The sequence below is a fragment of the Mustelus asterias genome, chromosome 31 (assembly GCF_964213995.1).
Source record: "Mustelus asterias chromosome 31, sMusAst1.hap1.1, whole genome shotgun sequence".
Taxonomy (NCBI): domain Eukaryota; kingdom Metazoa; phylum Chordata; class Chondrichthyes; order Carcharhiniformes; family Triakidae; genus Mustelus; species Mustelus asterias.
Genome location: NC_135831.1, coordinates 1106456 through 1119242, shown reverse-complemented (window position 1 = coordinate 1119242; position 12787 = coordinate 1106456). Strand labels below are relative to the sequence as shown.

The 12787-nt window shown below is 53.3% G+C and overlaps 1 protein-coding gene across 1 annotated transcript in view; it reads left to right on the top strand.

The window, feature by feature from the left end:
* Window positions 1-1248: 1248 nt before the first annotated feature.
* The window catches only part of LOC144481725 (disks large homolog 4-like), a 142846-nt gene continuing 131307 nt past the window's right edge, over window positions 1249-12787 (top strand). The window contains 2 exon segments of the mRNA XM_078200873.1: window positions 1249-1328; window positions 9512-9541. Coding sequence (XP_078056999.1) covers window positions 1323-1328; window positions 9512-9541 — 36 coding nt within the window. The 5' untranslated portion in view covers window positions 1249-1322.

Genomic DNA, 12787 nt, shown 5'->3' with positions numbered 1-12787 from the left:
AATGTTCCTAAAGTGTCTGACTCCACTATCACTGCAGGCAGTCCATTCCACACCCCAACCACTCTCTGCGTAAAGAACCTACCTCTGATATCCTTCCTGTATCTCCCACCACGAACCCTATAGTTATGCCCCCTTGTAACAGCTCCATCCACCCGAGGAAATAGTCTTTGAACGTTCACTCTATCTATCCCCTTCATCATTTTATAAACCTCTATTAAGTCTCCCCTCAGCCTCCTCCGCTCCAGAGAGAACAGCCCTAGCTCCCTCAACCTTTCCTCATAAGACCTACCCTCCAAACCAGGCAGCATCCTGGTAAATCTCCTCTGCACTCTTTCCAGCGCTTCCACATCCTTCTTATAGTGAGGTGACCAGAACTGCACACAATATTCCAAATGTGGTCTCACCAAGGTCCTGTCCAGTTGCAGCATAACCCCACGGCTCTTAAACTCCAACCCCCTGTTAATAAAAGCTAACACACTATAGGCCTTCTTCACAGCTCTATCCACTTGAGTGGCAACCTTTAGAGATCTGTGGATATGGACCCCAAGATCTCTCTGTTCCTCCACAGTCTTCAGAACCCTACCTTTGACCCTGTAATCCACATTTAAATTAGTCCTACCAAAATGAATCACCTCACATTCATCAGGGTTAAACTCCATTTGCCATTTTTCAGCCCTGTCACTGTCTAACACTGGGGTACAGTACTGGTAGGGATGGGTCGCTGTGTCACACTGGGGTACAGTACTGGTGGGGACAGGTCGCTGTGTCACACTGGGGTACAGTACTGGTGGGGACAGGTCGCTGTGTCACACTGGGGCACAGTACTGGTAGGGATGGGTCTCTGTGTCACACTGGGGTACAGTACTGGTGGGGATGGGTCTCTGTGTCACACTGGGGTACAGTACTGGTGGGGACAGGTCGCTGTGTCACACTGGGGTACAGTACTGGTGGGGATGGGTCTGTCACTGTATAACACTGGGGTACAGTACTGGTGGGGACGGGTCTGTCGCTGTATAACACTGGGGTACAGTACTGGTGGGACAGGTCGCTGTGTCACACTGGGGTCAGTCACAGTGAATGTTGTTGATTTTTAATAGTATTATTGTGTTGATTGAGAATTTGGCCGGCTGGATTTTGATTTTATTCGGTCTGTTTGTCTGCAGAAATATCGGTACCAAGATGAAGATACTCCGCCCTTGGAGCACAGTCCAGCGCACCTACCCAATCAGATGAAGGGGCCAGAGCTTGTCCACGTTTCAGAGAAGAATCTCTCTCAAATCGAGAATGTTCATGGCTACGTCTCTCACTCACACATCTCGCCGATGAAGGTACGACCCGCTCTCTGTGTGAAATGAATTGACTGCAGCGTCACCCTCTGTTTCCCCGATCTAACCCCTTCCTCCCGCCGCTCCCCGACCTCCCTACAAGGCACTGCTTTCTCGTTCTGGAGCCTCGGAGCCCTTTCCCCAACTGCGGTTGTGCATCTCTCTGCAAACTCTCAACGCCTTCTCATTCTCTCCTCCCCAATCTCTCCCTCCCCGCTTCCCCCTCCACCACCCACCTCCACCCCCATTAAAGCTCTACCTAACATACACAGTGGGTTAGCACTGTGGCCTCACAGCGCCAGGGACCCGGGTTCGATTCCCGGCTTGGGTCACCGTCTGTGTGGAGTTTGCATGTTCTCCCCGTGTCTGCGTGGGTTTCCTCCGGGCGCTCCGGTTTCTCCCACACTCCCAAAATGTGCAGGTTAGGTGGATTGGCCATGCTAAATTGGCCCTTAGTGTCCAAAGATGTGCAGGTTAGGTGGATTGGCCATGCTAAATTGGCCCTTAGTGTCTAAAGATGTGCAGGTTAGGTGGATTGGCCATGCTAAATTGGCCCTTAGTGTCCAAAGATGTGTAGGTTAGGTGGATTGGGCATATTAAATTGTCCCTTCGGGTCCAAAGATCTGCAGGTTAGGTGGATTGGCCATGCTAAATTGGCCCTTAGTGTCCAAAGATGTGTAGGTTAGGTGGATTGGCCATGCTAAATTGCCCCTTAGTGTCCAAAGATGTGTAGGTTAGGGGGATTGGCCATGTTAAATTATCCCTTAGTGTCCAAAGACGTGTAGATTAGATGGATTGGCCATGCTAAATTACCCCTTAGTGTCCAAAGATGTGCAGGTTAGGTGGATTGGCCATGCTAAATTGTCCCTTAGTGTCCAAAGATGTGCAGGTTAGGTGGATTGGCCATGCTAAATTGCCCCTCAGTTTCTAAAGATGTGCAGGTTACGGGGAATTCGAAACAGCAAGTTGCCCCTCAGTGTCCAAAGATGTGCAGGTTAGGGTAATTAGTGGGATTAATATGTCGGGTTATAGGGAAAAGGTTCAGGTCGGATGCCTTGTCGGAGAGTTGGTGCAGACTCGATGGGCCGAATGGCCTCTTTCTGCGCTGGAAGGATTCTGTTCTATGTTCCGAGGCTCATTTGTAAGATTGATCTGTTGTTGTGAGCCGGGGTAAACGCCAGCATCTCCACATCGCTGTGAGCCGGGCCAGACTCCAGACGGCATTGAGATTCCTCCCCTCAGCTCTGGGCTTGCCTTGGCCCCCGCTGCCACACGCTGGCACTGAGTGGGCAGCGATGGAGGAAGCTTGGCAACGCCCAAGGCCCTGCAGTGAAGGGTGAGCTCTGAGCCACTCCCCTCGGTTCAGCACCCGTGGAAACACTCGCACCTTCCCGCTGACCGGAGCTCTCCCTGGACCGAGTGACTGAGAAACCACAGATAGGTTCTGCCGCTTCTCCGATAGTTCACCCCTCGCGTTAGTTACTGAGCCACAGGGAGCAGAAGGTCACGAGCTGCTGATTATTTCCCTGCTGGTTCGAACGAGTTCAGGCGCTGGTTTGAATTGTTGATGGTTACTTGTCGCTGTGGTTGTGTGTCTGTGTGCGGCTGTTCCTGTCTGTGATGAACAATCAGTAAATATCCCTGTTTGATTGATTTGGTCTTGTGCAGTGCAGGTGCTGAGGGTTTGATCGAACCCCCCCTGAGATATTCACCACCCCTGACACACAAACCTGACCCCTTGACTCCAGTCAGCGATCGCGTTCCCTCCTTCCCATTGGAGATTCCCGCTTTTCTGCTGATTTTAGCATCCGTGGCTTTTGATGCATTCATCCTGAACCCTGACCTCTAACCCCAAACCATTCACCCTGACCACTCGCCCCCAACCCTGACCTCTAACCCCAAACCATTCACCCTGACCTCTCACCCCAACCCATTCAGCCTGACCTCTCACCCCCACCCCGACCTCTCACCCCAACCCATCCATCCTGACCTCTAACCCCAAACCTGACCTCTCAGCCCAACCCATTCACCCTGACCTCACCCAACCCTGAGCTCTCACCCCAACCTATTCACTCTGACCTCTCACCCCCAACCCTGACCTCTAACCCTGACCTCTCACCCCAAGCTATTCATTCTGACCTCTCACCTGAACGCTGACCTCTCACCTGAACCCTGACCTGTCACCCCAACCCATTCACCCTGACCTCTAACCCCAACTCTGACCTCTCACCCCCACCCATTCACCCTGACCTCTCACCCCCAATCTGACCTCTCACCCCCACCCATTCACTCTGACCTCACATTCCCAACCCTGACCTCTAACTCTGACCTCTCACCTGAACCCTGACCTCTCACCCCAACCCATTCACCCTGACTGCTCACCCCAAGCTATTCATTCTGACCTCTCACCTGAATGCTGACCTCTCACCTGAACCCTGACCTCTCACCCCCAACCCTGACCTGTCACCCCAACCCATTCACCCTGACCTCACCCCAACTCTGACCTCTAATCCCAACCCATTCACCCTGACCTCTCACCCCAATCCGTTCACGCTGACTTCTCACCCCCAACCCTAACCTTTCACCCCAACCCATTCAACCGGACCTCACCCCCAACCCTGACCTTTCACCTCAACCAATTCACCCTGACCTCTAACACCAAAGTGACCTCTCACCCAACCCATTCACCCTGACCTCACCCAACCCTGACCTCTCACCCCAACCCATTCACCCTGACCTCTCACCCCCCCACCGTGACCTTTCACCCACAACCCTGACCTCTCACCATCACCCATTCACCCTGACCTCTAACCCACACCCCTGACCTCTAACCCCAACCCATTCACCCTGACCTCCCACCCCCAACCCTGACCTCCCACCCCAACCCATTTCCCCTGACCTCTCACCCCAACCCTGACCTTTAACCCCAACCCATTCCCCCTGACCTCTCACCCCCAACCCTGACCTCAATCCTCAAGCCAACCTCATCGGAAGTCACTGTAACCACGACCCAACCCGCAACCCCTGACCTTGGCATAACCCTGACTTCAACCCTCCCCGGCCTCAACTCTGAACCCCGACATCACCCTGAACCCCCCCCCCGAACCCTGACCTCACGCAGAACCCCGACCTCACCCCAAGCCTCGACCTCAGCCTGAATGAACCCTGGCCTCACCTCTAACTCCATCCCATGCACCCCAATCTCACTGCGACATGTTCACCCTAAGCCTGACCTCTGAACCTGAAGCCCGGCTCGAAGTGTTGTATTGTGGGGTTGGTGATGTGGACCCCACACGGAGCTCATCATAGAAATCATAGAAACCCTACAGTGCAGAAGGAGGCCATTCGGCCCATCGAGTCTGCACCGACCACAATCCCACCCAGGCCCGACCCCCAGAGGCAGAGTAAAGCCAGCGTGTTGCCATAGCAATAAGGTGCTGTAGTGTAAATGGGCTTGTGAGTGGGGTCAGTGTGTCCAGAAGGCCTTTAACCCTGGTGGCACAGTGGTTAGCACTGCTGCCTCACAGCGCCAGGGACCCGGGTTCGATTCCCGGCTCGGGTCACTGTCTGTGCGGAGTCTGCACGTTCTCCCCGTGTCTGCGTGGGTTTCCTCCGGGTGCTCCGGTTTCCTCCCACATTCCGAAAGATGTGCAGGTTAGGTGGATTGGCCGTGCCCCTTAGTGTCAGGGGGACTAGCAGGGTAAAGGCATGGGGTTATGGGGGTAGGGCCTGGGTGGGATTGTAGTCAGTACAGACCCAATGGGCTGAATGGCCTCCTTCTGCACTGTAGGATTCTATGAACCACAGGGCCTGTGTGAGCGATTGGGAGAGAGTTTGGCACCTGCTCACGAGCAGGAGAGATGGTGCTGGCTGGGCGAATTCCTCAGCAATCAGGAGGCTGTTCTGTCTCAACGTGGAGCTCTGGCTCCACACTGTGGAATTTAACTGTATTGCAGGAATAGAGAAACATTCCAACCACACACTCTGTCTCCCCCATTCTGCTTTAACCCTTCTCTCAGGGAAAGCCTCACGTTGAGATACATTCGCTGCTGTACCTGTCCTGGGAGTGTTTGATGGGGGACAGTGTAGAGGGAGCTTTACTCTGTATCTAACCCCGTGCTGTACCTGTCCTGGGAATGTTTGATGGGGGACAGTGTAGAGGGAGCTTTACTCTGTATCTAACCCCGTGCTGTACCTGTCCTGGGAATGTTTGATGGGGGACAGTGTAGAGGGAGCTTTACTCTGTATCTAACCCCGTGCTGTACCTGTCCTGGGAGTGTTTGATGGGGACAGTGTAGAAGGAGCTTTACTCTGTATCTAACCCCGTGCTGTACCTGTCCTGGGAGTGTTTGATGGGGACAGTGTAGAGGGAGCTTCACTCTGTATCTAACCCCGTGCTGTACCTGTCCTGGGAGTGTTTGATGGGGACAGTGTAGATGGAGCTTTACTCTGTATCTAACACCGTGCTGTACCTGTCCTGGGAGTGTTTGATGGGGACAGTGTAGAGGGAGCTTTACTCTGTATCTAACCCCGTGCTGTACCTGTCCTGGGAGAGTTTGATGGGGACAGTGTAGAGGGAGCTTTACTCTGTATCTAACCCCGTGCTGTACCTGTCCTGTGAGTGTTTGATGGGGGACAGTGTAGAGGGAGCTTTACTCTGTATCTAACCCCGTGCTGTACCTGTCCTGTGAGTGTTTGATGGGGACAGTGTAGAAGGAGCTTTACTCTGTATCTAACCCCGTGCTGTACCTGTCCTGGGAGTGTTTGATGGGGGACAGTGTAGAGGGAGCTTTACTCTGTATCTAACCCCGTGCTTTACCTGTCCTGGGAGTGTTTGATGGGGGACAGTGTAGAGGGAGCTTTACTCTGTATCTAACCCCGTGCTGCACCTGTCCTGGGAGTGTTTGATGGGGGACAGTGTAGAGTGAGCTTTACTCTGTATCTAACCCCGTGCTGTCCCTGTCCTGGGAGTGTTTGATGGGGGACAGTGCAGAGGGAGCTTTACTCTGTATCTAACCCCGTGCTGTACCTGTCCTGGGAGTGTTTGATGGGGGACAGTGTAGAGGGAGCTTTACTCTGTATCTAACCCCGTGCTGTACCTGTCCTGGGAGTGTTTGATGGGGACAGTGTAGAGGGAGCTTTACTCTGTATCTAACCCCGTGCTGTACCTGTCCTGGGAGTGTTTGATGGGGACAGTGTAGAGGGAGCTTTACTCTGTATCTAACCCCGTGCTGTACCTGTCCTGGGAGTGTTTGATGAGGACAGTGTAGAGGGAGCTTTACTCTGTATCTAACCCCATGCTGTACCTGTCCTGGGAGTGTTTGATGGGGACAGTGTAGAGAGAGCTTTACTCTGTATCTAACCCCGTGCTGTACCTGTCCTGGGAGTGTTTGATGGGGGGCAGTGTAGAGGGAGCTTTACTCTGTATCTAACCCCGTGCTGTACCTGTCCTGGGAGTGTTTGATGAGGACAGTGTAGAGGGAGCTTTACTCTGTATCTAACCCCGTGCTGTACCTGTCCTGGGAGTGTTTGATGGGGACAGTGTAGAGAGAGCTTTACTCTGTATCTAACCCCGTGCTGTACCTGTCCTGGGAGTGTTTGATGGGGGACAGTGTAGAGGGAGCTTTACTCTGTATCTAACCCCGTGCTGTCCCTGTCCTGGGAGTGTTTGATGGGGGGCAGTGTAGAGGGAGCTTTACTCTGTATCTAACCCCGTGCTGTACCTGTCCTTGGAATCCCTGTCACTTCGATTGGAAAGTACTGAACTCTCTGTGACTGACACTCTGACCTTCACCTGTATTGCACATCCTGCCGGAAAGTTTGACGTCCTTCTCGTTTGTTGTAATTTTTCCGTTAACTTCTGTTCGTCTAAATACCGAGTTAATTACCGTCGTGTGATGTGCGTTGAGTTGTTCCTTGAATCTTGATGTTGGAATGAATTCCCACGCTCCCCCTTTCCCTGTGTGTTCTCTCCTCGCTCGTCCTGTGTACCCTCCAGTAACTCACCCTGGCCCGTATACCCTCAATCGGAGCAGGAGTAGGCCATTTGGCCCATCGAGCCTGCTACACCATTCTGCAAGTCCGGGGCTGGACGTCTGCCTCTTCTCCCCCCACTCCCTTCATTTTGAGTTTAAAGATATCTCCACGGCCGTCCGAATGTGCTCAACATCCGAGTGCCTGCAGCTCCCTGGGGAAAAGATTCCAACCCTTTCCAGTGAAGAAAACCCTCACTCCTCGATGGTTTGACCCCTTACTTTGCGACTGTGACCATGTGTTGTAGACGATCCACCCAGGGGAATCCATCTCTCCGCTTTTGGTAAAGAGACAAATAGGTCCGGGCGTAACTTAACTAAGGGAAGCCGAACCTCCACATCTTTGGAGTGTGGGAGGAAACTGGGGGAAACCCACGCAGACACGGGGAGAACGTACAAACTCCACACAAGCAGTGACCCCCAAGCCCGGAATCGAACCCGGGTCCCTGGCGCTGTGAGGCAGCAGCGCTAACCCACTGCGCCACCGTGCCGCTGGGATTGAACCCGGGTCCCTGGCGCTGTGAGGCAGCAGCGCTAACCCGCTGTGCCACCGTGCCGCTGGGATTGAACCCGGGTCCCTGGCGCTGTGAGGCAGCAGCGCTAACCCACTGTGCCACCGTGCCGCTGGGATTGAACCCGGGTCCCTGGCGCTGTGAGGCAGCAGTGCCAACCCACTGCGCCACCGTGTCGCCCTCATTGGTCGCTGCAGGATTCCGAAGGGGGTTTGATTAGGTGGGTACTGAGGGGTTGTTTCCGCTGGTCAGACAGGTCGGGGGGGGGAGGGGGGGGTGGAATCTAACACAACGACAGATGGAGATATATCGCTGGGGAACATGAGGTTATTCACTGCGGTGCTTTAGGACTGAGATGAGGAGAGGTTCCTTCACTCAAAGGGTTGTGAATCTTTGGAATTCCCTATCTCTCCTCCCAGAGGACTGTGGGAGCCCCGTAGCTGAATATGTCTCAGGCTGTGGGACGGGCGGATTTCTGGTCACACGGGGAGTTAAGGGATACGGGAGAGCGAGCGGGAATGTCGAGGGGTAGCCCAAGGTCAGCCATGATCATGAGGAATGGCGGAGCAGGCTCACTGGGGGACTCCTGCTCCTAATTCCGTGTGTCCGTCGCGTCGACCCTGTCAGAAGTTTGTCTGTGTCAATGGAAGCACCTCTCGTTCTTTTAGTATAGGCCCTTTCCTCATAATCCCCTCCCCTGTTTCCCCCCCCCCCCCCCTCCATCATCCCCCTTCCAGGGCCACCCCAGGAGCCTGTTGATGGTGGACTGCAGCGGGCATCATCTTCGTCGGTTCTGGGCCAGGTGCCCTCTCGCGCCCAACCCCAGGTGGCAGAGGCTCATCTCCAGAGAGAGAGAGAGAGAGTTGTTCTGAGATCTTGCAGCCTCCTGGGCTCACCTGGTCCTTGAGCAAGATGGTCACACTTGCAAGGCATTGAACAAAGAACAGTCCAGCACAGGAACAGGCCCTTCGGCCCTCCAAGCCTGTGCCGATCATGATGCCTGATCTAAAACCGTACGCACTTACAGAGTCCGTATCCTTCCATTCCCGTCCTATTCATGTCTCCGTCTAGTTGCCCCTTAAATGCCGCTATTGTACCTGCTCCCACCTTCTCCCCGGGCAGCGCGTTCCACACCCTCACCACCCTCTGTGTAAAAAACCTACCTCACACATCTCCTCTAAACTTTTCCCCACGCACCTTCAACCCATGTCCCCGAGTACTTGACCTTTCTACCCTAGGGAAGAGCTTCTGACTATCCACTCTGTCCATGCCCCTCATAATCTTGTAGACTTCTATCAGGTCTCCCCTCAACCTCCGTCGCTCCAGTGAGAACAAACCAAGTTTCTCCAACCTCTCCTCATAGCTAATGCCCTCCAGACCAGGCAACATCCTCTTCTGTACCCTCTCCAAAGCCTCCACACCCTCCGGGTACACAACGAGGCCCAAACTAAGGTTCTGTGGAGCTGCAGCCTGACCTGGGAATTTTATACCTTTCTGCGGTTGGTTTTGTTTGAGGTTCTGGCTGCCTCCCGCGTTACTGTCCGCTCGCTGCGAGCCACCTGACTGATTAGCGTTGCACGCGGTTGAAACTGTTTATGACCTGACCTGCACTCACTCACTGGCTATCATCCCTTTCCTGCAGCATACGGATCCAGTGGAACTCTGCCTTCCGGTAAGTCCAACACCAGTGACTCGTTGCGAAGAGAGGCGCTCGATGAATATTCAATCGCGGTGTCGGGCTTGCGTTCCCCACCCCCGTCGCGCGCAGGAAGGTTCGGGGGCGGAGATCCTCCAGGGGTTCAAGATGATTGAAGGTTTCGATGGGGGTCGAGATTTCCCCTGGCTGAGGTTGGGGGGGCGGGGGGAGGTGGGGCGCGGGGAGTCCCGAACATGGGAGGTAGCGAGAGGTGGGGGAAGAGCCTTCAGATTGGAGCCAGGGCTGTTCGGGGAGAGAGTCACTTCCTCACACAGAGGGAATCTGGAACTCTCCCCTCCCCAAACACCCTTGAAAAAGTTGCTGTTGAATCTGGAGAGAGATTTGGTTTGACTTAACTTATTATTGTCACATGTACTGGGACACAGTGAAAAGTATTGTTTCTTGTGCTATACAGACAAAGCATACCGTTCATAGAGTACATAGACTTGATTTATTATTGTCACATGTACTGGGATACAGTGAAAAGTATTGTTTCTTGCGCGCTATCCAGATAGAGCATACCGTTCATAGAGTACATAGACTTGATTTATTATTGTCACATGTACTGGGATACGGTAAAAAGTATTGTTTCCTGCGCGCTATACAGACAATGCATACCGTTCATAGAGTACATAGATTTGCTTTATTATTGTCACGTGCACTGGGACGCAGTGAAAAGTATTGTTTCTTGCGCGCTATACAGGGCGGCACAGTAGCACAGTGGTTAGCGCTGCTGCTTCACAGCTCCAGGGACCCGGGTTCGATTCCCGGCTCGGGTCACTGTCTGTGTGGAGTTTGCACATTCTCCCCCGTGTCTGCGTGGGTTTCCTCCGGGTGCTCCGGTTTCCTCCCACAGTCCAAAGATGTGCGGGTTAGGTTGATTGGCCGTGCTAAAAAAATTGCCCCTTAGTGTCCTGAGATGTGTAGGTTAGAGGGATTAGCGGGTAAAATATGTAGGGATTTGGGGGTAGGGCCTGGGTGGGATTGTGGTCGGTGCAGACTCGATGGGCCAAATGGCCTCTTTCTGTGCTGTAGGGATTCTATGATTCAAAATAAAACAAAGCATACTGTTCATAGAGTAAATTTCCTTAGTCTTCTGAGAAAGTAGAGGTGTTGGTGGGGCTTTCTTAACTATAGTGTCGGCGTGGGGGGGACCAGGACAGGTTGTTGGTGGTCTGGACACCTTAAAACCTGAAGGTTTCAACCCTTTCCTCTTCATCCCCGTTGATGTACAAAGAACAATACAGCTCAGGAACAGGCCCTTCGGCCCTCCAAGCCCGTGCCGCTCCCTGGTCCAAACAAGACCATTCTTTTGTATCCCTCCATTCCCACTCCGTTGATGTCGACAGGAACATGTCCTCATCGACGCTTCCTGGAGTCGATGACTATCTCCTTCGTTTTGTCGATAGCCATGATGTGGAGTTGCCGGCGTTGGACTGGGGTGAGGCACAGTAAGAAGTCTCACAACCCCAGGGTTAAAGTCCAACAGGTTTATTTGCCGGCACGAGCTTTCGGAGCGCTGCCCCTTCATCACCTGATGACTTTAAGCTGGTGTTGTGAGACTTCTTACCGTGCCCTGCGTTTTGTTGACATTGAGGGAGAGATTATTGTCGTTGTGTTAGTTCACCAGAGAGGGGATCACATAGAAACTTATAAAATTCTAACAAGGTTAGAAAGAATGTTCCCGATGGTGGGGGGAGTCCAGAACGAGGGGTCACAGGACCTGGCCAACTCTGAGGGAGGTGGGGGCCTGGAATGCGCTGCCATGTGAGGGGGTTGGGGCAGACACATGAGCCACATTTAAGACTTACCTGGATAGACACATGAACAGACGGGGTATGGAGGGATACAGGCGGCTGGCCTGGATAGGATAACATGATCGGCACAGGAGGGCCGAAGGGTCTGTTCCTGTGCTGTACTGTTTAAAGTTTATTTATTAGTCACAAGTGAGGCTTACATTAACACTGCAATGAAGTTACTGTGAAAATCCCCTAGTCGCCACACTCCGCCGCCTGTTCGGGTTAATGCACCCCTAACCTGCACGTCTTTCAGACTGTGGGAGGAAACTGGAGCACCCGGAGGAAACCCACGCAGACACGGGGGAGAATATGCAAACTAGCGGCACAGTGGGTTAGCACTGCTGCCTCACAGCGCCAGGGACCTGGGTTCGATTCCCGGCTCGGGACACTGCCTGTGCGGAGTCTGCACGTTCTCCTCGTGTCTGCGTGGGTTTCCTCCGGGTGCTCCGGTTTCCTCCCACAGTCCAAAGATGTGCAGGTTAGGGGGATTGGCCGTGCTAAATTGCCCCTTAGTGTCAGGGGGATTAGCAGGGTAAATGTGTGGGGTTACGGGAATAGGGCCTGGGTGGGATTGTAGTCGGTGCAGACTCGATGGGCCGAATGGCTTCCTTCTGTACTGTAGGGATTCTATAATTCTACGATCCACACAGACAGTGACCCAAGCTGGGAATTGAACCCGGGTCCCTGGCACTGTGAGGCAGCAGCGCTAACCACTGTGCCACCGTGCCGCCCCGGGTCCCTGGCACTGTGAGGCAGCAGTGCTAACCCACTGTTCCACTGTGCTGCCCCGGGTCCCTGGCACTGTGAGGCAGCAGTGCTAGTCACTGTTCCACTGTGTTCTTTGTTCTATTTGTTCTTAGTTTGAGGATAAGGGGTAAACCTTTTAGGACTGAGGGGAGGAGAAATGTCTTCACCCAGAGGGTGGTGAATGTGTGGAATTCACTCCCACAGAAAGTAGTTGAGGCCAAAACATTGTGTGATTTCAGGAAGGAATTAGATATCGCTCTTGGGGCTAAAGGGATCGAGGGAGATGGGGGGGAAGGGGGGGAATCAGGATATTGAATTTGATGATCAGCCGTGAATTCATAATGAATGGTGGAGCAGGCTGGAAGGGCCGAATGGCCTCCTCCTGCTGCTAGTTTCTATTGGGGTCAATTGTAAATGTCAAAACTGATCTTTGTTTGATAAGGGGCTGACACGGGAAGATAGGAGGAAGGATCAGGCGAACTCCTGATCCCTGTCTGTTCCCCAACAACCCCGTAACCTTAGATCGCAATCTCAAACTTAGCCTTGAATCTATTCAGTGACTCTCTCCGCTACTCTCTGAGGGATTGGGTTTGATTTGATTTATTATTGTCACATGTACTGGGACACAGTGAAAAGTATTGTTTCTTGCGCCCTGTACAGACAAAGCATACCGTTC